Source organism: Cryptomeria japonica, chromosome 6 (genome assembly GCF_030272615.1).
Source record: "Cryptomeria japonica chromosome 6, Sugi_1.0, whole genome shotgun sequence".
NCBI classification, from domain to species: Eukaryota; Viridiplantae; Streptophyta; class Pinopsida; order Cupressales; family Cupressaceae; genus Cryptomeria; species Cryptomeria japonica.
In genome coordinates, this window is record NC_081410.1 from 173,833,010 (window position 1) to 173,855,710 (window position 22,701).

At 37.4% G+C, this 22,701-nt stretch overlaps 1 protein-coding gene across 2 annotated transcripts in view; it reads left to right on the forward strand.

Annotated features, from left to right (window-relative positions):
* The window catches only part of LOC131071809 (phosphatidylserine decarboxylase proenzyme 1, mitochondrial), a 153,795-nt gene that overhangs the window by 50,096 nt on the left and 80,998 nt on the right, over positions 1-22,701 (forward strand). For both annotated transcript variants that reach the window (XM_058007767.2, XM_059207280.1), the window contains one exon: positions 17,024-17,084. In XM_058007767.2, the coding sequence (XP_057863750.2) occupies positions 17,024-17,084 (61 nt within the window). The remainder of the gene's footprint in view (positions 1-17,023; positions 17,085-22,701) is intronic.

Sequence of the window (22,701 nt, forward strand, 5' to 3'; positions counted from 1 at the left end):
ATTTATGAAGTTCTCTGATCTATGCTGATTTATGAAGTTCGCTCATGGGTCTCCATTTTTGAAGTTCATTCATCCTCAAAATGTAGAATTTGCTCATGTAGCTTCATTTTTGAAGTTCGTTCATCCTTCTCAATCCTTGAAGTTCACTCATGTTCATCAAATCTTGAAGTTCGGTCATCCTTATTAAATTTTGAGGTTCGCTCTTATACTTCAATTTTTGAAGTTCGCTCATATCCCTTGATTTTTGAAGTTCGCTCACATCATTGAATTGTGAAGTTTGTTTCAAATTGAATTAATTCAAGGTAAACACTTTCAAATTTCCTTCTTTCTTCCATCATGAATTTCGCTCAACCACCTCAAGTCATGAAGCTCACTCATATACCCTCAAACATGAAATTCGCTCATCTCCCTTGATTCTTGAAGTTGGCTCATATACCTTGATTCTTGAAGTTGCTCATATACCTTGATTCTTGAAGTCGCTCATCTACCTTGATGCTTGAAGTCGCTCATATACCCTCAAACATGAAATTAACTTGCCTTTCATTATCCCAAATTCGAAATCATTCTCTTCTAAACGCGTTGAGGCATGGAACTAACTTCAAGGAAATGATCTATTATTTGCATCTTATTGTAGGCAACCAAATTCGCTCTTCTCCTTCAACTCATGAAGTTCGCTCATGGGCATCAAATTGTGAAGTTCGCTGATCTACCTCCATTCTTGAAGTTCGCTCAAGGGTTCCAATTTGTGAAGTTCGTTTCAATTTGAGTCAACTCTAAGACAAATGCTTTCAAGTCTCCTTCACTCTTCCATGATGAATTTCGCTCATCTACCTCAATCCTTGAAGTTTTCTCATGGGGTTCAATCCTTGAAGTTCGCTCATATAGATCAAATCATAAAGTTCAACATGAAATTCACTCATTTAGTGGAGTTGATGAAGTTCACTCATATCCCTTAAATTTTGAAGTTCGCTGATGTAGGTGAGTTCATGAAGTTCGCACATGTAGGTGAGTTCATGAAGTGGATTTTGAATCAAGACTAAACTCTCCTTTGCTCACTTTCACTTACTCTCTCAACTTCAATATATAATAACATGCTCAACATGAGGTCTTAGAATGAGTTTTCGCTCTGTGGGAGAAGTGCAAGAAGTTCGCTACATAAGGGGTGCACATGAAGTGAAGTTCACTCTTGAAGAGGAGCACTTGAAGTGACCTTTAACTAGCAATCCTTCTTCACTCATGATTGAACTCACTTCACATTTATACAAGGTTATCCACCTGGCTCTTAGCTTTTGACCACCTATACCCTTCTGATGCAAAGGCTAATAGCTAAAGACTCAAACACTACCTAGAAAGCAGGAAAAAGTGGGGGTCCTGTTGTGACGTATTCACACTTCACCCCATTGCAAATGGGGACCCCTGCTTTTTGCTTTCTAGGGTTTGTTTTCTAGGTCTTTTAGGGTTTTGTCTGTTAGCCTTTGCAAGATGAGTGCTGTCGAGGGGATCATTGGATTACAGGCTTTGCTTGAGCCAGGGTGAGTCCACAGGGCCCCAGAATTAGGGTTTCTTTGAGAGTCTTCCTTAGGGCCTGGTTTTGCTCTTTTTGCTAATTGTGTCTTGCTTGGTGAGTGAGTATCATCCTTGAAGGTCTGAGTTAGGTCGAGTTGGTGAGTGATGAAGTTTGGAATGTCATCCTGATCTTCAAATGCCCTGTCTGGAATGGCTAAGTCTGGAATGCCCTGATCCTGAAATTTGGCTAAGTTTGGAATGCCCTGATCCTGAAATTTGGCTAAGTCTGGAATGTCCTGATCCTGAAATTTGACTAAGTCTGGAAAACTGAAGAATCCTCCAAAAACTAGATTTTGCAATATAACTCCTGGAGGGCCAAAACCATTCTCAAACATCCTGAAAGTATATTTGGAATATAACTTAAAGTATATCTTTCTTCTTTCTTATACTTAAATGTTATATTCCATAAAATTATCCTGACGGAGAGTCCAAAATGTCAAATTTCGCCCCTGACCCTTCCAAAGGGTCCAAAGCGAATTTCGCTCCTGACCCTTCCAAAAGGTCTAGAGCGAAATTCTCCATAAGACATTCTACTTTGACCAAAACCTAGAACTAATGCATTCCTAGGCTTGAATGAAGGCAAAAGCACTTGTTTGAATGAAGAAATGTGAAAATGAAGTCAGGATCTTGGCCAAGATCAGGAATTTCGCTCCTGACCCTTCCAAAGGGTCCAGAGCGAAAATCTTTATAACTCTTGTTTTCCTCCTTATTTTGGCTAGGCGTTGGCTTGATGGGAGATGAATGGGTATGTTTTTGCCTTGAGAGGGAGTTTGATTGATTTTGAAAAGCAAGATTTTGGCCCAAAGGAGAATTTCGCTCCTGACCCTTCCAAAGGGTCCAGAGCAAAATTCATTATAAACTTCATTTGCTACCTTGTTTGACCTTGAAACCTTCTTCCTTAGGTGGAAAATGATCTAAGTTTGCTTCTTGAAGTGGTTTGAAGTTTGAAAAGTGAGTAATCTAGCCTAGAATGAGATTTTTGCTCCTGACCCTTCCAAAGGGTCCAGAGCGAAAATCTTCCCAAAGCACATTTCATCTTAAGTTTGGCTAATCTTTGACTTGCAGGGTACTTTGGAAGGAAGCTGGGACGTTCTTATTGCCTTTGAAAGGTTTGAAAGCATTGAAAATGAAGGGTTTTGGACAAAAAATGAAAATTTCGCTCCTGACCCTCCCAAAGGGTCCAAAGCGAAAATCTCTCTAAAACGCATTTCTTGCCTTATTTGGCCAAAATTTGATGTCCAAGGCATGATGAGATGAAGTATGAACATGTTGAAATCCTTCGAGATGATTAGAAGATTGTGAAAATGAAGAATTCTAGCTAGGATAGGAAATTTCGCTCTTGACCCTTCCAAAGGGTCCAAGGCGAAATTCCCTATAAACCTACCTTTTGACCTTTTTTGGACATGAAATCTTATTCCTAGGGTGATGAAGGGCGAAATCCTACCTTGCAAAGAAGTTTCAAGTTTAGAAAATGATGATTTTGGGTCAAAAATGAAAATTTCGCTCCTGACCCTTCCAAAGGGTCCAGAGCGAATTTTCTCAAAACCTCTTTTGCTATCAAGTTTTTTGCTAGGTCAAGTGTGGGATGAGGCAAAATCAAGAAGAGCATGCCCTTAAGAATGACTTTAAGTTGTTAAAGACCATGAATGATGAAGGAATTGAGCCTAGACAAGATTTTCGCTCCTGACCCTTCCAAAGGGTCCAGAGCGAAAATCCTTGAAAACATTGTTTTTTCAAAATTTTGGGCAAGGCCAAGCCAGGACAAGGGTGTGAAAAGGCATTTGGATTGCCTTAGAATGAATTTTGGTTGCCAAGAATGCAAAATTGAAAGCCTAATGAAAATTTCGCTCTTGACCCTTCCAAAGGGTCCAGAGCGAAATTTCTAAAATTCCCCTTTTTCCTTGCAATTCAAGATAAGATTTTGGTTTTTATACCATGGGAAGGAGGAAGACAAGATGTTCTATGCCTTGGAAGTGATTTGAAGTTGGAAGGATGGCAAGATAGCCCTAAAACAAGATTTTCGCTCCTGACCCTTCCAAAAGGTCCAGAGCGAAAATCCTAAAACCTACCCATTCCTTTCAAATTTATGCTAAGACAAGGCTTGATTAAGGTAAGAAATGCCCTTGAGACTACCTTTGACTTGATGTTGGTTTCCAAAAGTGATGATTTTAGGCCAAAGGAGGATTTTCGCTCCTGACCCTTTCAGAGGGTCCAGGGCGAAAGTCCTAAAATCTCCTATTCTGCCTTGCAAAACGAAATCAAACTTGGATTGGGTGAAAGAAGAAAGATATTTCCTAGCATTGTGAGGTGGATTGAAGTTGGAATGATAAAAAATGAGCTACAAAAGGAGAAAATCGCTCCTGACCCTTCCAAAGGGTCTAGGGCGAAAAACACTAAAGTCACCTTTTCCTTCAAGGTTTGAGTAAAACTAAGCTTGGATTGCAGTAAAAGAAGCCATTTGGAATGCCTTGAAAAGATTTGGATCTTCAAAAAATGTGAATTTTGAGCTCAAGAGAGAATTTCGCTCCTGACCCTTCCAAAGGGTCCAAAGCGAAATTCTAGATAGGTCCCGTCCCTGGCTAGTTTCTTGAGCGAATTCTCCTTTTTGGGCCTGGTGAAGATCGAACCAATGTTGCCAAGTTGAGAAGTGGGTTCAATATGGGGGATTCCAGATGAAGTGAAGTGAAGAAAGTGAAATTTAGTGTGAATAGGCAAGCAAAAAAGTGAATTTCGCTCCTGACCCTTCCAAAGGGTCCAGAGCGAAATTCATCAAAGTCACTATTTCCTCTTTGTGTCAAGACAAGATTTTGATTCCTAAGGCATGAAAAGACTGGAGAGAGGTTGTTTAAGCCTTGCAAGATGAGTTGAAGTGAAGGAAAACAAGCAAAGAGAGAAATTCGCTCTTGACCCTTCCAAAGGGTCTAGGGCGAAATTCTCCAAATCAACCATTTTTCCCTTGAGTGAAGCTAAAATGCTGATACCTCTGGCATGGCTGAGGCTGGGGTGAGATATTCTTGCCTTGTGGGGTGAAGTGAAGTAAAGGAAGTGTAAAATAAAGCCTAAAGAAGGAATTTCGCTCCTGACCCTTCCAAAGGGTCCAGGGCGAAATCCTTTGAAACTGCTATTTTTCACCTTGTTGGGGCCAGGCGAGGAGCTAATTGTGAGGTAACGTTGAAAGGAGGTCTAAATGAGCCAGGAATGCAAAATTCGCTCCTGACCCTTCCAGAGGGTCCAGGGCGAAATTCTTATAGGGCCTGTCCCTGGAAAGAGTCTTGAACTAACTTCATTTAAATATCTTTTGTTGATGATTTAAGTTGGAAATGCTATGTTGAAATGAATTTATCATGTGTCCTTAATCATCTTTTGGTTTGTTTTGGCAGATGAAAGAAGACCAGGCCAGAACAAGGACCACCTTCTCCAGCCCAGCATCATCAAGGACGACCTCTCCAGTCCAACATTTGAAGGAAAGACAAGGTGGCATCCCAGTCATCACTCCTCCAGTCGGGTTGGTCTACTTCAGCATGTCCAGATTCAATGTACCTGACTCATAAAAAATGGCACTAACTTCGATGTACCTACCTCGGCTATCCATTGGTCGAATATTCCAGAGAAGACATGTGTCCAAATAATGCAATTATTTCATTGGTCAGAATTAAGTTTGTTGTAACAAACCCTAATTAGGGTTTCATTGTAAAATCTTGGCCATTGATCTCAAATTGATCTAAGCCATTGAATTGTATTGTGGGCACTATATAAGCCCTGGCTCCTCATTTGTAAAAGCTAATAGTTAGAAGGTGAATAGTTAGTTCATAGAGGTTCGAATAGCTAATGATTAATAGCAAATAGAATAGCAGTTAGAGTAGAATAGGAGGACAAGGCAAGAAATTGTTGCCATTGATTGTAAATAAACTCCATTTTCATTGAAGTTATGGTGAAGTGTGTTGTTTCTTGCAATATGCATGGTTTCTTGTTGAATCTTCAATTTTAGATGGTAGATGATTAGATTGAATGAAGAAAATTGTTGAATGCACCTGTGTGGAATCCGTCTAATCCAAACCACTAGCCTCTTGCTGATGGTAAGTGCGCCTTGCGTGGTCAATTGGAATAAAATGAGCTTAATCTTAAGTCGTTACACGTCTATTGTTCATGCATTATCTTGAATGGTGATCAGTGTCTGATGGTGTGCGATTTGAACATATTGGAAGCACCCCTTAGAAGATCGCATTGAGCTGGTGTCGAATTGTTCAAGCCTGATGGTGAGACCCAGCCCAGTAGGACTCCACCTAGTCATTCATCCATCTTCTCGCATTCTAGGTAGTAGAGTAGACTTCTTGAACCTTGCATCTTTTGCCATTTGTTTGTCTTCCATTTAGTAAATAGGACTCGTGATTCCAGCAAATCAGACGTTTAGGTCGTCAAGTGTAAGTCCCCTTGTGATTCCAGCAAAATCACATCATACCACTGGTGCTTATCCACAAGTAGAGATCCTACAAAGCAGAACCTTGAAGTCATCCCGATTGATCCTTTTGCGACATCTTCAGCATTCGGAGACTTTATTCAAGAGAGGATAAGATACCTCTGGGTATTTTATTCTGTGTTTGGTCGTGTACAAAATACACATCAACAGGTCCCCATTTGTGATGGGGCGATGTGTGAATAGCTCACAACAGGAAGGATACGACATTACGTTTAGAATAATATCAATCAGCAAGAAAAATAGTAATACAAGCAAGGTTACAATCATTCGCACAACAGTCTGAATTCTATGATAATATATTAATTTATTGTGAAATGAGAATATGCATTAGCAGACCCAAGGGAGCATAAAATAAATATATATAGAGATTGAAATTGCTGTCTAAGACAAACACCAAACCATAAATAATGTTAATGATAATTCGATTCATTTGTAATCTAACTGATACCTGGAATCCACGGTTTATTATCATCTGACAGTGAATTAATTAAGAGAATAATCAGTGGCTAATAGATGTGAAAGGGTGTAAGGAAAGTGGTGGTTATGAACAGCCAAGGGTCATGTCTTTTGCAACATGACTTTCATTACCATTGAATAGTATATAAGATAATCATTCCAACTAGAAGAAAGGACAGCGATAAGTCTGGCTCTCAAACATTCAGTGAAATTGATTTATAGTTGCAAACAACATACGGCCAGGTATGTGGCGTCACTTATACCAGCAACCTAGCATCAACACCAATTATATTAGTTAAGTCTGTAGAAGCAGGGATTGAGGTACGTAGCAGCCTTATATGACATATCTATAAGTAAATATTCATTACAATTGATTCCAAGCTGGATATCTTTGTAAATACAGTAGCATTATTTATTTAGATTTATTCCATATGAGATGTATGCACTTGAAGAAGTGGTTCAATCCTTTGCTGCATCTTGTGGGAAGAGGTTTGAGGTGTAATCCAGTGGTAACGAGGGGCTCACAAGTGGTCATAAGGACCCTTGGAGTCGAGGAACTAGATTGCACTCCCCATGCCGAACTCAAATGATGTTGTGTGTATGGGTAATGGGCTGGAAGGGTAAGCAACATGGGTTGCCAAGTCTAGCAAGGAGGTCAGAAGCAACCATTCCTTTGGCTTGGTAGACAACGGACCCGTGCGACCCCTTTCATGTTTCATATACCAATTTCTATCTATTTTGCATTAGAGTAAATTAAGTCTAATTATAATTGAACATGTATGTAGGCGCTTGCCTTTCCTTTTAGGTGTAGGTGGTCCTTCCAAGACTACACTCATCCAATATAAGATTAATTATTAATAAATAGGCTTATATCTAGTAGGGGACATTACAGTGTCCCTGACTTGTGCTAGTGTCCTTAATCTGCGCTAGCATACTCTAAGACTGGTAAACCCTTGTTGTTGTCCTTTGTTTGTGCAAATGTCTAGGGCAATGAGCTTCTCGGATGGATAGTAAGGACCTCGGGACACCACAAAGACATAAGTGAAGACAAAATACATAGATGACACTTGAGTTGAGAGAAAATGACAAAAAGGTGTGGAGACAAGATATGCAAAAGTGTCTTTGGGTCACTAGGTGACACCTACAAGAATAGACAAGAATTAGGTGGACCCTAAACATATCCAATCAACCCTAAACTTCCCTAAACCACTTCCAACACTCTTAGACAAGTCACAATTACCGTAAAACCAAGTTGGGACACTTTACAAGGCCATTTAGATTGTCCAAAATGGACCTAAAACGTCTCTAATGCACTCGATTCCCACCTGGATTCGCTTGAATCCAATTGAATTCACAAGAAAACAATGAGAGGGGACTAAGACACCCTCAAGACACCACATGACACTGACTAAGTTCGTTTTAAGCGCCAAACGAAGTGTTCCTACTTGTAATGCCATCATACAATGTTGAGCATAAGAAGGGAAAGCATAACAACCATGCCCGATACCAACATCGGTACATGCAATCTAGTCTAATCAATTACAACAATATTCAATTACATCAATCTCCATATGTAGTGTCCAATGTACAAATGATACACATTACATTGCTTTGGTTCAATGTACGTAGCTTACAATTACAAGAAATGAAGAGCAAGAAGGAGAATGAGGAGAGACAACAACTCTCAATGTCGATCCTCCAAACCAAGTCCATTGGTCCTCAATGGTTGTTTGCAACGTCACCCGACCATGTGGAACCCTTAGGTCCACCCCATTGTGCTCATGGAGATAGTCACACAGACCAAACACTCACACAACGAAGGCACAAGGGATAAGGCTTACATGAACGCCAACACGAAATATACACTCAACATGAATAACACACACCATACATGAACCATAATGCAACATCAAGTAAAGAGATGCCGACAACAATACATCACCATCGCTATAGAGCAACATCAAATAAGAAATTTGCCAAATCAACAATAATCTAACATCAAATACCAGAGGAAGCATCCTCAACTAGAAACACTAGAAGTCAAGGAGGTGCCATCAAGTAGCAACACCAAAATTGCCACAAGGCACACTATTACATTGCGATAACCGAAATGTGCAAGCAACAATAAATCTCTTAGGTGCTACTCAACTACTAGGACTTAGATACTAGAGTAATAGTATAGGGAGCATCATCATGTGTGCTCGTGAGGACACACCACATGGAATTGAGCATCCTCTCAGATGGACAAGAATTGCGGTCTTGCAAGTCTTCGTGCTACATGTGCGAGCATACTAGTACGAGTAAAATCCAATGCCTACATGTGTAGGCATGCCTTCCTAATACATCCTTGGTCTCACACTAGTGCTCAAGGCATGCTTAGGGCACCAATTATCTTATTTAATGTTTTAATCCATCCCAAGGTTTAATTAAGTTTTCACTTGTCTTACTCCCACTCTGAAATGGGTTACCTTGGAAGCCACTTTGGGCCACGACCGTCATTGAGATCCACCCCCACGATCCACTCTAGTACCTAATCCTAAGGCTCATCCCATTCACAACAAATGAGGAAACAAGTCATGTCACAATCAATTTATATCACATAGATTTCCAATGCCATTATATCATCATTTCCACATATATCACAATTGCCCAATTGGCCTTAATCACATGAGATAGATCCAATTTGATCCTCAATTGGATTTCCATTATATAAAAAATCATTAAATTCCTCTCTTATTTCATATCTCAAAATTGACCCATAACCACGTCCATGACTTTGCCACCATTAAAGGACCTCCAATAAGCTTCAAAAATCAAATTGCAAAAAGCCAAAATGTAACAATACCCTTTTGGTTCTAAAATGAACAATATCACATTCCAACAATAAAATTCACAATTCATGCAACTAATCTCAATTTTGATGGAATAACCCTATCTAGGGCTCGTTTTTGAGTTTTCAAACAATGTAAATTATACAATACATAATACCATTTGATTCAAACTAAGAATTTGCTCTAAATCATTTCGCTAAACCAAGGAAACAAATTTGAATCAAGAAGAATGAGTAAATAGGGAGAAATCAAAGTTTTTCCTACTCAACTTGAGCAAATTTCAAACTTGAAGAAAATGACAAACTCACAATGGATGATCGATTCCTTTGGACAGCAAGAAGGTCTCTTCAAGGGCAATCCAACAAGCATTCACCCACAAAATTTCTCCTATTCCATCTCTCCCAACAAGCAGAGCAATTTAACAATATAGTGGGTTTTTGTGGAGAGCAAAAGTACAATTGAAATGGTTAAGTATGAAATTGGTTCTAATTCCCCATTATAAACTCATTTTTTGAAATGAAATAAAATAATAAAAATTCAAACCATGACTTAAATCAATATTTAATCTCCCAAAATAGCCCAAGTACTCAAATTAGGCAGTTACCTTCATTTTAAATACATATAAGGCATATTAAGACATTGAATTATTAAATTGCTGGAAATATCATTAAAACATGTTAATATATTAAAACGCAGCAATAAATTGCAAATAAACCCAAAATGAACAGACAATCTTTACACACTACCAATTGCGGCAGTCGGGGCTCAAATATCAAAACACAAGGAAATTGTCCTTACTGAGGAATGACGGATTTTGGCTTGGGAATATTTTGGCCAATGTGCCATCTCCTGTTAACCACCATTGGGGAAATGGGCATGCGCAAACTTGTGGAGCTAGGTGGAGTCAACGTCTTGTACCTACATAACCAACAAACATTACGGGTACCTGTGCATGTTCATAGCCGAAGCGCATATACATAATATAAATATTCCCCAACAGGGGTTAACATAATAACATTGTTAGTAACTTAGTACACCATAATATAACCATATCAAACTGAATATAATCAACTACTGAATCTAACAAGTATATCATCAATTGCAACTATAAGCATTAGCATTTTCAACGTAAGTACATATCATAAAATATCACTTGTTACATTTTGATAATAAATCAAATCAACATTACACTTCAACATTTATATCAACATCTCAAATATAATAATCCCAAATCACAACATCAATATTTCAAAATACGATAATTTAAAAGATCACATTGTAAATCTATTTCAACACGAATCACAAGGCCAAAAGCACATTTATAACACATTAAGTCCATACACTAGTATCAATAGGTGTACAATCCAAATCAGGTAAAATGTCACATCACATCATGATCAGGAATACAATCAATAACAACACATAGGTCCTCACAACTATGCATAGGAAGGGATGCACACATCTCAAAGCAACAACACAATTATGATCACCAAGAAGCAGTCCGACCATGTCACTGGGCTAAAATGAGTACATAACATAAATAAAAGTAGAACATAGAGTAAGCACCCCAAAAGCAACATGCAGCAACGAGGCATCTAGAAACAAGGTCACAACATCACAATTTATCCACATCACCAAACTTCAAATGGTACAACCACAAGCACAATGCCGAATCCACATCAAGAAACATGCAATGCAGAAGAGCAAACGGGAGAGGCATTGCAGTTTTGATGAACAATGGGGTTGTGTGTAGAATTTGAACCACACGTAGTATATAAGTTTGATTCTATCCTTAAAGCATTTCCCATTGGATCTAAATCTATATTGAGGCAGAAAAAATATATTAGAAATATCTCCTAGTTTTCCATCTGCCAATGCAAAAGACAACAATTCGACTCCCTGTTATTTCCTGAACACTGTTTGGGTTCTCGATACAGTGATAATTTTGACACTATGCCATGAATGCCATTGCTTTTATTGAGCTGTTGTACTTAAATGATACTGACATAGTAATAACTTAATTGGTCCTTTTTATGATTTTACATTGATTGTTCTTCTTTGGTGTTATTGAGCATATGAGTATAGTATGGGTATCCACACTCTAGGCCTATGGACTTTATTCTGATGATTTCTGATGCTGCCGTGCTTTGCTTCTTGCTATTGGGTGGATAAAATTGGTGTTTTTTAGCCATTTGTACCTTTTGGTTGTTTGTTGCTTATAGGAAGTTGGAACTTGCTTACTTGCATTTGAGTATTGCTTAGGGTTATTTCTTTGGAACACAAAATTGAAGAGTTTTGTGGTGATAGGCTTGAAGCTTTTACATATGACACAGAATGCTTAATTTTTTGCATACTTCCCAAATTTAGAGTCACTTCTTGTAACTTGTGTGGCCCCATATGGAGTTGCTTCTTGCAACTTGTGTGGCCCCATATGGAGTTGCTTCTTGTGTCTTATGATGTTCTATTAAGGATTTTTATTTCTTCTTGATCTAACTAACTTTGGATATGGAGGAGTTGTGTGGTTTTTATTGGTTTTGAATTAAGGCATTGGTGGTCTCTTTTCTCTTGGCCCCTTAGGTAAACCTCTTTTGTTCCTGTTAGGTCTTAGTAGCTTTGAGGTTAGTTCCCTTGGTTTGTGGTAGAGGTGTTTGCTGTTTTCATAAGCCCCCCTTTGTTCAGTGTGGTCTTTAGTAACTTTTGAGTGAGCTCTCATGATTTGCATGTGTTGCCCCAAGGTTCACAATATTGTGTAGAGTTTGTGGATGATTTTCTTGACCTTGTTATGTTGATTAAATTTTTCTCCTTGGTGGTGTTTTGTGATCTATACTTAAGGAAATTTAGTTTTGTTTGTTGGTTTTTTCTCTATGTTTGTAAAAATTTGATGATAGTCTCATTCAGGTAATTGAGCATTGATTGAGTTGGATTCAAAGACTATGATGCCATACTAGTTTCTAGAGTTTTTTTGTAGTTGTCAAACATGGAGGAGATTGTCTCCTCGTTTTCTTTAAGAAGCCTGTCTCCAAGGGATGGTATTTTTGTGATGCCAACTTCCTTGTCATACAATTTGATTTAAGGGTGAATGTTAGTGCAAATTTGCATGTTTGGTGTAAAGCTGATTTATATGGTCATGGGTCCGCCATCCTTGTTCAATTTTTTTTTTGGCCCTAATGTCTTGGAAATGCCTTTCAATGTAGGGATTCTTGCCGTTCCTGAGATAGTTGGGGATGTCAATGACGGCCCTTGAACATCTTGGGGACAACTAGCCATCCCCTTGCAATTACACTCAATTTTTTTAAAAAAAAGGCCCAAACTATATTAAAATATTATTTTTGTTCTTTTGTGGCTCCCCACACCACTCTCAGCACTAATTGAGAGATTTTGGTCTGCAAAACCATCAAATTTTCAAGCTCCTTTATGGTGTATGACAGTCACATATCGTTAGCGTTGACTCTGTGAGATTTGAAAGTAGTTTTCAGTCATTTCAGTTGGTAAAATAGAAGGTTTCCAAGATAAAATCAGGCAAAAGTTAAAACAATATCTAGGATCTAGGATTTCAAGCTTCATTTGTATCTCTCAATGTGGTGTTTCAATCTGAAGATAGTGGTTTTCTATCATTGAAAACAACTGTTTTTAGTTGTTTTTTCAGTCTCAAATTTGAAGGTTTGCAACATGTGATGGCAAAAGTTTCAGTATTCTTGAGGCAGCCCTTTCCAATCTCAATACAAAGTCAGGAACTTGTTGTTGCTTGTGTCAACCACTCCAGTTCTAAGACAAGGGAGATAGAACCATTGATTGCACAAGTTCTTTACAAGTGCAGGGGTAGCAGCACATTTTCTATGTTTTTGTCATTTGGAATTGGAACTTGCAGCCTTTGGGCATTTTGTTGTAAATGCTATGTATTAAGGATCAATAATGTATATGATGCATGCCTCATCAATGTTATTATATGAATTTTTGAAATTTCCCTATTTTAAAACAGCCGTCTCCTTTGCTGTCACCTAAAATGGTCTCCAGAAAATCTGTCCTAAATGCATCATAAATGGCCATTCCTACCCTGGAAACTTGGTGGAGCATAGTAAATTCCATTTCCAATAGACCATGTCATAAAAATTTTCTTACCTGGATTGTAAGATATGATGATTTTTGTAATTCCTAAAACTTGTGTGGGGAGAAAGTCACCAAATCTAAAATCAAATTCAAAGGCCATATTTCCCTCAATAATTCATGAATTATATAAACGAATGCTTGATCTATCTACTAAAAATTTCCTTTGCAATTGCTTCGATCATACACCTCTGCTGAAAGACTGAAAGTCATGTGCTTTTAGAAGTGCAACATTTTTCTGAAATAAAATCTCTGAAAACAAATAGGGTCTTCCATTCTTGAAATTCTTAACCAAATCAATTCTTTCCAAAATTTTGAAGTCTTCTAACTTTCTGCCTTTTTCAATATTTAGAATCTCAAAAAATGCTAGGCAACTCAAACCTGAAGCCCTTGGATTATGTAGGAATGTGTTCCTATGTGTCCTTACAATCTATGAGTTCCACAAAGAAATGTAGTAAAGATGCCATTGGGAGAAAATAACACAAAGCATAATGATGGTACCGCCCGAGTATCAAATTACAACTTTATCAGTTTGATGCAATCCAATCTCAATTTTTGAAAAGGTGAGCTATGAATCTACCATACCAATACAGGCCATTAATCTACTATATCAATGTAGGCCCAAAATACCCAAATGTCAAGTTACTTCAATTTGTATCCCTTGGATTAGGTAGGCAATATCTCTAGTGACAGCACACTTTACTGCTTCATTGTGCTAGATGAAGTTCTATCCTTGAGCATCCCAAGGCACACCCACAACTGGTGACCCAAGGGCCTAATAAGGTAGGTTTATACTAAATGTGGAAATGTGCATCAATCATCTCTGTGAAGTTACAAACTATGCAATTGCACCTTAAAAATGATAAAGACTTTGTTTCTTGAGATTTCAAATCCTACAAACTGGCCTTATTTAGTCATTTGATTATCCTTTGTATAGAACTCTGATGCTCAAAAGATATTTCTTGAGGTATCTGCTTGTGCTTTTCCTTCAAGATAGTTGTTTGATTATAGTAGCATTCTTGAGGACCCAAATGTTCTTGTCAGTGTTGTGTTCTGCTTATGTTCCATCCTTTGTCAGGTTAATTAGTGAGAGAAAATTTTCCTGATTTCTATGTAGAGGTCAAATCTATTAGTTGTGTTCGGTTTTATTGAATATGTGCTCTATTGCCTTGTAGTAGCAAGGAATTCAATTTATCTCAGTATCGAGCTTAAATTTTTTTTCCATGATTACAAATGGAAAGACATTATTGATTATTAGGATTTACAGATTCCTTCAGTTGTTTATGCTAAAAGCTTTATTCATGAGCAAGATGAACCTGCCTTCTTTTTATTCTGTTATGCCCGTGCTCTAAGGCTGGTGGCATAGGGAATGAAAATGCACGTACCATAAAGGAATGATCCCATATATGTCTAAATTCAAAGCTAGAGGATTTGTATGTCGTGCACAAGTAGCATTCCAGGATTTAAAAATATGAGTTTAGCAGATGAGTAGGCCATGAAAAATTACCAATGTGGCTAAGCTCTTAGATTTTGATCTGAGAGTGGATAGGTTGCTATTTAGTCCTACGTATGCCTACATGTCGCCAACTTGGGTGACTTTTTCTCAGGCACTTGTAACTTGGTACACAGGTAATACAGATGCAAAAGCATATGAATTTCAAAGAATTGATGTTGTTCAATTAATCGAGGAGACAAAGCTCCTTTAAATAGAGGTACAAAGATGATGTTTCTAAAAGAAACAATTGTTAACTAGAGGCGAAATTAGAAACAACTTAAATGACCATTAATAACACAGAGAGAAAGATATTATTCTAATACCCTCCCTTAATGGTCATTGTTCTAACTACCAAGAGAAATAATAGAGAAGGTTGCCCTCTTCTTCTCAGAACACGCTGCAATAGAAGACAAGAGCCTGCCACTAACTCTGCCACTTGAGATGAGTCTGCCACCGACCCTCTCAGAAACTGCAGAACTTCTGGAGATACCCAAAACAACACCAACCGTCCAATTTGATGTTGGAGAATTGTTCCTCCCTGTAAGTAGAGACACACCAAGAACAGTTGTCACGATTTTGAGGAAAAAATCGGCAAACCCTCCAAACTATTGCAGATGAGCAAGATGCTCGAAAATAGACTGCAAACAAGAGACTAGTGCAGATGTTCGCACAACAACTCCAGGTGCGACTAAAAACAGACTGCAGCAAAATACAATTTTTGAGGAAAAAATCATAAACCCTCCCATGATTTTTTTTTTACAGGGACAAACAATATTTAAAAACCCAGAGACTTTTTTTTAAGGGAAACGAATATTAAAACCCATCAGAATTTTTTTCAGGTAAAAAAATATTAAAAACCGAAACAAACATCGATGCCCATAAGCCATCCTCACACTTTTCAAGGCACGAAAAACGAGGTACTAAGAAAATGTTAAGTGCACAAAACTTGAGGTATGAGGTTCAATGCACTGAGACAAGTCTAGGCACAAATTCCAATGCAAAAAATAGAGGTAGATACAGGTACAGACTTCAAAAAACAGATAAAGTACAGCTGGCATAGATTTCGAGAAAATATTACGGCTGACCCCAAAAAATCTGAAGACAACCCAGAAATCTTTGTGAAAAACCCAGAAAGAATCTGAAATCAGAATTGAAATCCGCTGGCACGAAATTTGAGGCACGGAAAACGACGCACCCACAAAATTCTGAAAACAACCCAGTTGAACTCTCGAAAAACCCACCAAGAATCTGCAATAGGAAAAAAATTTCGACTTCAAGTAAAAACCTTAATCGAAAATGCAGATTTCCGTCCAAAAATGGATGGAAAAAAATTTGCAGGTGGAAAAAATCACGTCACGCGCAGAGGATTAATGGCGTCGCGGGACGAAGGTCTGGTTAAAAAAAAATCCGCCACAGAAAACACGAAGAACAGTAAAAAAAAACCGCCTGAAAGAAAACCCTTTAGAAAAAAAATTTGAATTTCGAATTCTGAAAAAATCACAGGCCCTGGATTTGTTTTTTCAGTGATGAAAAATTTTATTCGATAATTTTTAAAAAAAACCAAATTATCATTTCTGCTCTGATACCATAATACAGATGCAAAAGCATATGGATTTCAAAGAATTGATGTTGTTCAATTAATCGAGGAGACAAAGCTCCTTTAAATAGAGGTACAAAGACGATGTTTCTAAAAGAAACAATCGTTAACTAGAGGCGAAATTAGAAACAACTTAAATGACCATTAATAACACAAAGAGAAAGATATTATTCTAATAACAGGCACTTATGAAAAGCATCAATAGATTCCTTCTACTTTTCTGTATTTAACTACAATGATTATGCAATTTGAGGAAAAGGTAGGCAAAATCTGCAGGTGCATGCACATACAAGGTTGGCTTGGTCTGATTTTCATTGAATATTGCCTTTTACTTTTCTTTGAGTTTTGTTTATTCTATGTTTTCACTTTGACTTATCAGCATTTCCAATATTCACTTATTCTGAAGAGCACTTGATTACTTTCTTTTACATTTCATGCTCAATTGCTACATCTAGTGCTGGTATTCTGATAGATCGTGGTCTATGATGTTGCTGTAGGAACTTCCTGTTTGGTTGCGTCCATATGTTTACAGAAGCTGGGCCTGGGCATTTCATTCAAGTAAATTACTTAACTTTCATGTCATCTTGTTGATCTTGCTTTGCTGCAGTAGCATTTTATTTTAGTTAGTTGAGGTAAAGTTTGTCAAGCTGATTTGTTCTATTAATATCATGAGTAAATAGTCTATTTTGTGGTTGTGATGACTAGACACTTAAGAGGTGTTCTTAGTTCTCACTAGAAATTATTTTTTGTTTAGCTTCTCCTTCTATTTGCAGCAACTGAAAACATTCAACCTCCTCTTCAAGAGTTTTTGTTTGCAATTTATTCTCTACCTTAACTTATGCATGTGGGGTGGTCTTGTACCATAGATATTGCATTTTTGATGTATCCAGTGTTATGATTTGACATTGTTTGTTTTCTTTTTATCAGTCAAATGTAGTAACGTATTGAAGAAGGCTTTTCCTACATTTCGTGGCCCTACTTCCCATCCTACTTTAATTGCAACACAGCCCTCACATTCTTTTAGTCGACTTAGTCAGCTGATGTTTTAGATTCATTGCCAGAACTTGAAGTGCTGGTGCTCTTATTGTTTTTGGGTTTTTTTGAAATTTTTTCTTTATGTTGTCTCGTGAAAACTAAAAAAGAATTTGTAGAAAACTAAAAAGAGAAATGGAAAAAAGTTAGTTGGACTTTCTACCAACACTCTTGGCAAGCAAAAAGTGGTTGTCCTTTCTCCATCTCAATCTGTGGTAAAAGTCACAGGAAATGCCTGGTTTAAATTTCTTGTATGTGTATCGTCTTACCAGGTATAATATAGGTGAGGTATGGCCCAAAGACTGTACTCCAAAATCTCCAAAATTTTGCTGTGTTGGATACCTATGGGTATGACACCTTTGTCATCTGTGCCATATCTGAATAATACTAACCCAAAAATGTTAAAAAAATCCTTAAGTAAAAAAATATATAGTGGTTGGACAATTGGAATTTTCAAGCTGCAGCCCATAACCATAACCATTCTTATAGCATGCTCAGCTGCTCCAGACTTGAAATTGAAAACATTTTTGTCTTTGCTTGGAAGACAGGTGGAATTTGGGTTCCACACTTTGAATGGTGCCAATGCAAAAGAATGTGAAAATGTTGAGAGAACACCTTTCACCCACTTTTTTGTTAAGTTTGAACACTTGCCAGCTGTTGCATGTGGCTGGCCATCATAAATAACAATGTCCTTTACATGGGGGAAAATAAAATAAAATTTTATTGCAAAACCATCCCAAGCTGGGGGGAATTATTGAGAATGATTTTGTTATTGGGTTTGATTGCATAGTTTACCACAAAATCTACTTCCCCAATTACATCCCTAAACTGTGATTTATGGTGTAAGACCATAGTTTACCCCAAAGAGGTTAGACCATCAATAAGAGGTTAGACCATCAATAGGATGTTAGCCAATTTTCCAATTAGGTGTAGGATCTTTTCCGAATTGTATTTATTATTATTATTATTATAGAGTCTCCCTCAATTGCAATGGAGGATATTAAAGTCTTGAGACAAATTAAAGTCAAGAAGGGTAGTTTGTGCCTCAATTTCATAGTTGGTCCCATCTTGCAGTTTCTTGTAGGCTGCACATATCACACTTGATTGCCCCTTACAATACATATAGCTCTTGATAGTCTTGGATTGCCTTGAGAGGCCTGTTGAAATTCAATTTGAAGAATTCCGCAATAGGAGGGGGCCATTTTATGTTCTTCCATTTATTATTATACGTAAATTGATCTCTTATAGTCCCTTGATTGGTGGATTATCATTTAAAAAAAAATATTAAGTTTATTATCTGTGTTACATGGGGACACATCCCCACCCCTCAAACCCCTGTCCCTGTTCCCTAGCCATCCCCACCCAACTGAGAAAATCCAGAAATGTCTCAGAACATGTTCCTAAAATTGGGGATGGATGCCTAACCATCCCTGAGGTGGCTAGGGATGTCTTAGATGTCTCTCAACTGGCCAGGCGTCCCTTGAGGAAAAGTAATCTTTTATAATATTTTAAAAAGAAATTGTTCATAAAATTAAAAAATAACTCTTAAATAATACATATATTAAGACAGTATTATAACAACAGCAAAAAATATATCATCACAGCAGTATAACAGCAATTAAATTATTCATGACAGCAGTGACAGCAACATCTGTAGTATAACAGCAATAAATATATCTTGATTCAGATTCATAGTTAATGATGTAAGTTATATAAGAGTTAACACAAACAGTGATAATTTGAATTTATGATTTCACTGTTCAAAAAAGTCCCATGGTTCAAAACTGCATGCAGGCTTCTGCAAATATCATCTCACATCATTTTAACATTGTCATGTTATATTGCTGCTGTTATACTGATGTTCATTAACTTGTAGAAATTTGACTCTCTCTCCCTCTCTCTCTCTCTCTCTCTCTCTCTCTCTCAATATATATATATATTAAAAAATTCATATATATTACCATCCCCCCTGCCATCCCCAAAAAATAGTCCTTGGATTGGCCTCCCTGAAATGCGTCCCCTGCTGTTCTACTGTCCCCGTCACGGAAACACCATTGAACATAGTTTATTATTTATTATATTACTTATGTAATATATTTGTTAAAAGTATATTTTATATTGAATTTCTATTCATTATTAATATTTAATGTTTTAGACTTTAATATTTATTATTAACAAATTTAAGACTTTTATTTATCAACTTCAAAACTTCAATACTATCAATCTTTTGATGTGTAAGGGAGGTGGGTTACTCCCCATTTATATTAACTCAAAAGATGAAAAAATATATTTGAGGGGCTAGCCAGCCTTAACATTATATGTATATTTATTATTTTTGAATAATTAGTGGAGGTTCTATTAGGGTTCCTGCCTGAGAAGATGAGCAATAGAGACATAATAGTTGAAAATCAAAGCTTTACCTGAAAAACTGATCAATAACATGTAAAAGCCCACCTGCCACCAACAATGGTGCTAAAACAAGAACTGCAGCCTAAATACGAACACCAACAACCAAGAAAAGAAGCTCAAATACATCATTAATAGACACCCCATCTGCCAAGTTCATTGCCATTTGTTTTATCCCAATTTTCAAACAACCAAATTTTGAACTTCTGCATTAAATCTAATGTCTGGCCTATCTATGATGTGTACTTATCAAGAGTTTTCAGGATGAGTGATTATGAGGTTTCAGTCCAAAGCCTTCATTCCGAGTCTTGTAATGAATTGGCCAACATGTGTCGTATTTCTGCCAAGCTGTTGAATTCATTACAAGCACCCGAGTTTAAATGATTGGTCCACGTTGATAATGTCAAGCTCAATCCTAGGTGCCAAATCATGAAATGCCCCCTATGTATGCTCTGAGCTGATCTTTTGTATTGGCCAAAACACGAAAATGATTAATTCTTGAAATTTATAAAGCGTCAAGAGAAACCATTTTATGAGCATCTTTGGTACCATTCCAAGCAATGTGACCAATTTTTGTGGTAACCCACTTCACCGTTTGCAAGATTTTAATGCTTTAAATAGTTATCGGCCTATATTCGGAAATCATCAAAATTTTGCCCTTGGAATATTGTCATGAAGAAATTTTTCCGGGTTATGGTCACCCTCCACACCTTTTGTCTGGTTAAAATTTTGAAGCAAAATACCTTGCTAGTCGAAAGTTATCCCTGTTTTTGTGAATTGAGCATCAAGGTCATAATGGGAAATATTAAATATTTTAAATCAATACCCCCTTGACCTTTATTTTAATAATTTGGGGAAGAAATTTAGAATATTCCGTAAGCTATTTTCAAATGTGCACCAATGCTTGTCTGCTCAAAACTTTGAAATTCCAAAATATTTTGCCTCTTCCTCCAAAATACTGCGATGCTCCAAATTTCTAACTTTTGAACCTTCAAGTTTCTCAAAGGCTCTGTTGTTCCAAATTTTTAACTTTTGAAACACCAATGTGCTCAAATACCCCATTGCTCGAAAACTTTTGAACTCTTTATTACTTGCATGCTCCAAAAGTCCAACTTTTGAACCCTCAATATGCTCCGATGCTCAAAAATCATAATTTTTGAAAATCTAAGTGCTCAAATCCTCAGATGCTTTAAAATTCTAACTTTTGAACCTTAAAGTGCTCAAATGCTTGGATGCTCCGAAATTCTAACTTCTGAACTTTCTTATTTGGTCATTTTTGAGATTATTTCAAGAACTCGTAACTGTTTTTCAAGAACTGTCAAAGGGTTGGAAAGTTAGCAGCAAGGGGAACATTGTTACAGTGCATAGGCATTCATTAAAGCGTGAAGGATTAAGGAATTTTGTTGATGTTGTAGTTCCTGTTGCCCTGGTAAATCAGCATGCCACCATAGACAAGGCACATGAAGTCTTGTGACAGAATACATCAAATAGATGTCATTTCATGGAATGGAATACAGTGATATGTCCTCTCATGTAATGTACCAATGACAATATGCTCGCATGGATATGCTTGTAAGTCGTGGAATCATAGATAACATATCTGCATTGTTTGACAGAACGCCTTATGGAGTTATGCATACAAAATATAGAAGCAGAGACATGGTGGTGCGTGAACTGTCTGAGGAAATGCCATAAAGAAACATAGTCTAATGAAATGAAGTGATTGTAGGCATGGATCGTAGAAATGGCTTCTTCTGTAAAATCGGTGGATTCAAAACATATGCTAAAGATAGGAATGGAAGGGTTTTATGGGCTCTTGTAAAATTCCTCACTAGGAACTGATTGCAAATACATGTACATGACCAGTTTATGCAGAGATATAGTATTTACTTAGCCGTTTGATCATTGAAAGGCCTATGAATTTTATTTAGCAGTATAACCCGTGCAGCCCAAATTACATTTCATGTTTATTGATATTCACAACATTTACTGAACAGTCATTTACAGTATTCAATAACGTAAAATGATGCACCTGTTGATTAGCCGTGGCTGTTGATGTCCCTTCACGTGGCTGTCGGTCATCGGAGAGTCTTCGGCAATTCACCGTGACGCGTGTTAGCGGCGGCCTTCCGCATCAAATGCATACGAAACAAGGTTTACGTGATGTCGCGACTCCATGGTCCCTCGCGTCTGCAGGAATAATTTAGTAACATACCCGATATCGGGTTTCCCGGTACACAACTAAGTGAATGGATTATGCGTGCCAGATGCTACCCTCGATATCGATGAATAGAGTTTGCATGCCAAGTGCTACACCCACTGTCAGGTTTCTGGAACGTTTGCATGCCAAATGCTATACCCGCTGTCAGTTTTCTGGAACACAAGGAAATGTACAGAGTTGCGTGTCTTCCTGCTGAGATTCTGATAGGCTTCTCCTGTCTTGTAAAACAATACTCACACCGAAAGATCTCTCCTTGGGCCACGACACTTCGCAGTTCCAATAGGCCAGTTGAAGGCTGGCGAAAGGAATTATTCAATATGTTTTGATATCATGCAGATTATCAAACATTTCTTCCAAGCAATCTTTTTATAACATCCAATATCCTTCCATTTCTGGCGCCCATTCTTTTTTTAACATCAAGTTGGTTAAAAATCCCGTAATAGTTAAGACTATTTACGGTGTTAAAGAACATGCCTTTTAACAATAATACATGTAATTAAAGAACATGCCTTTTAA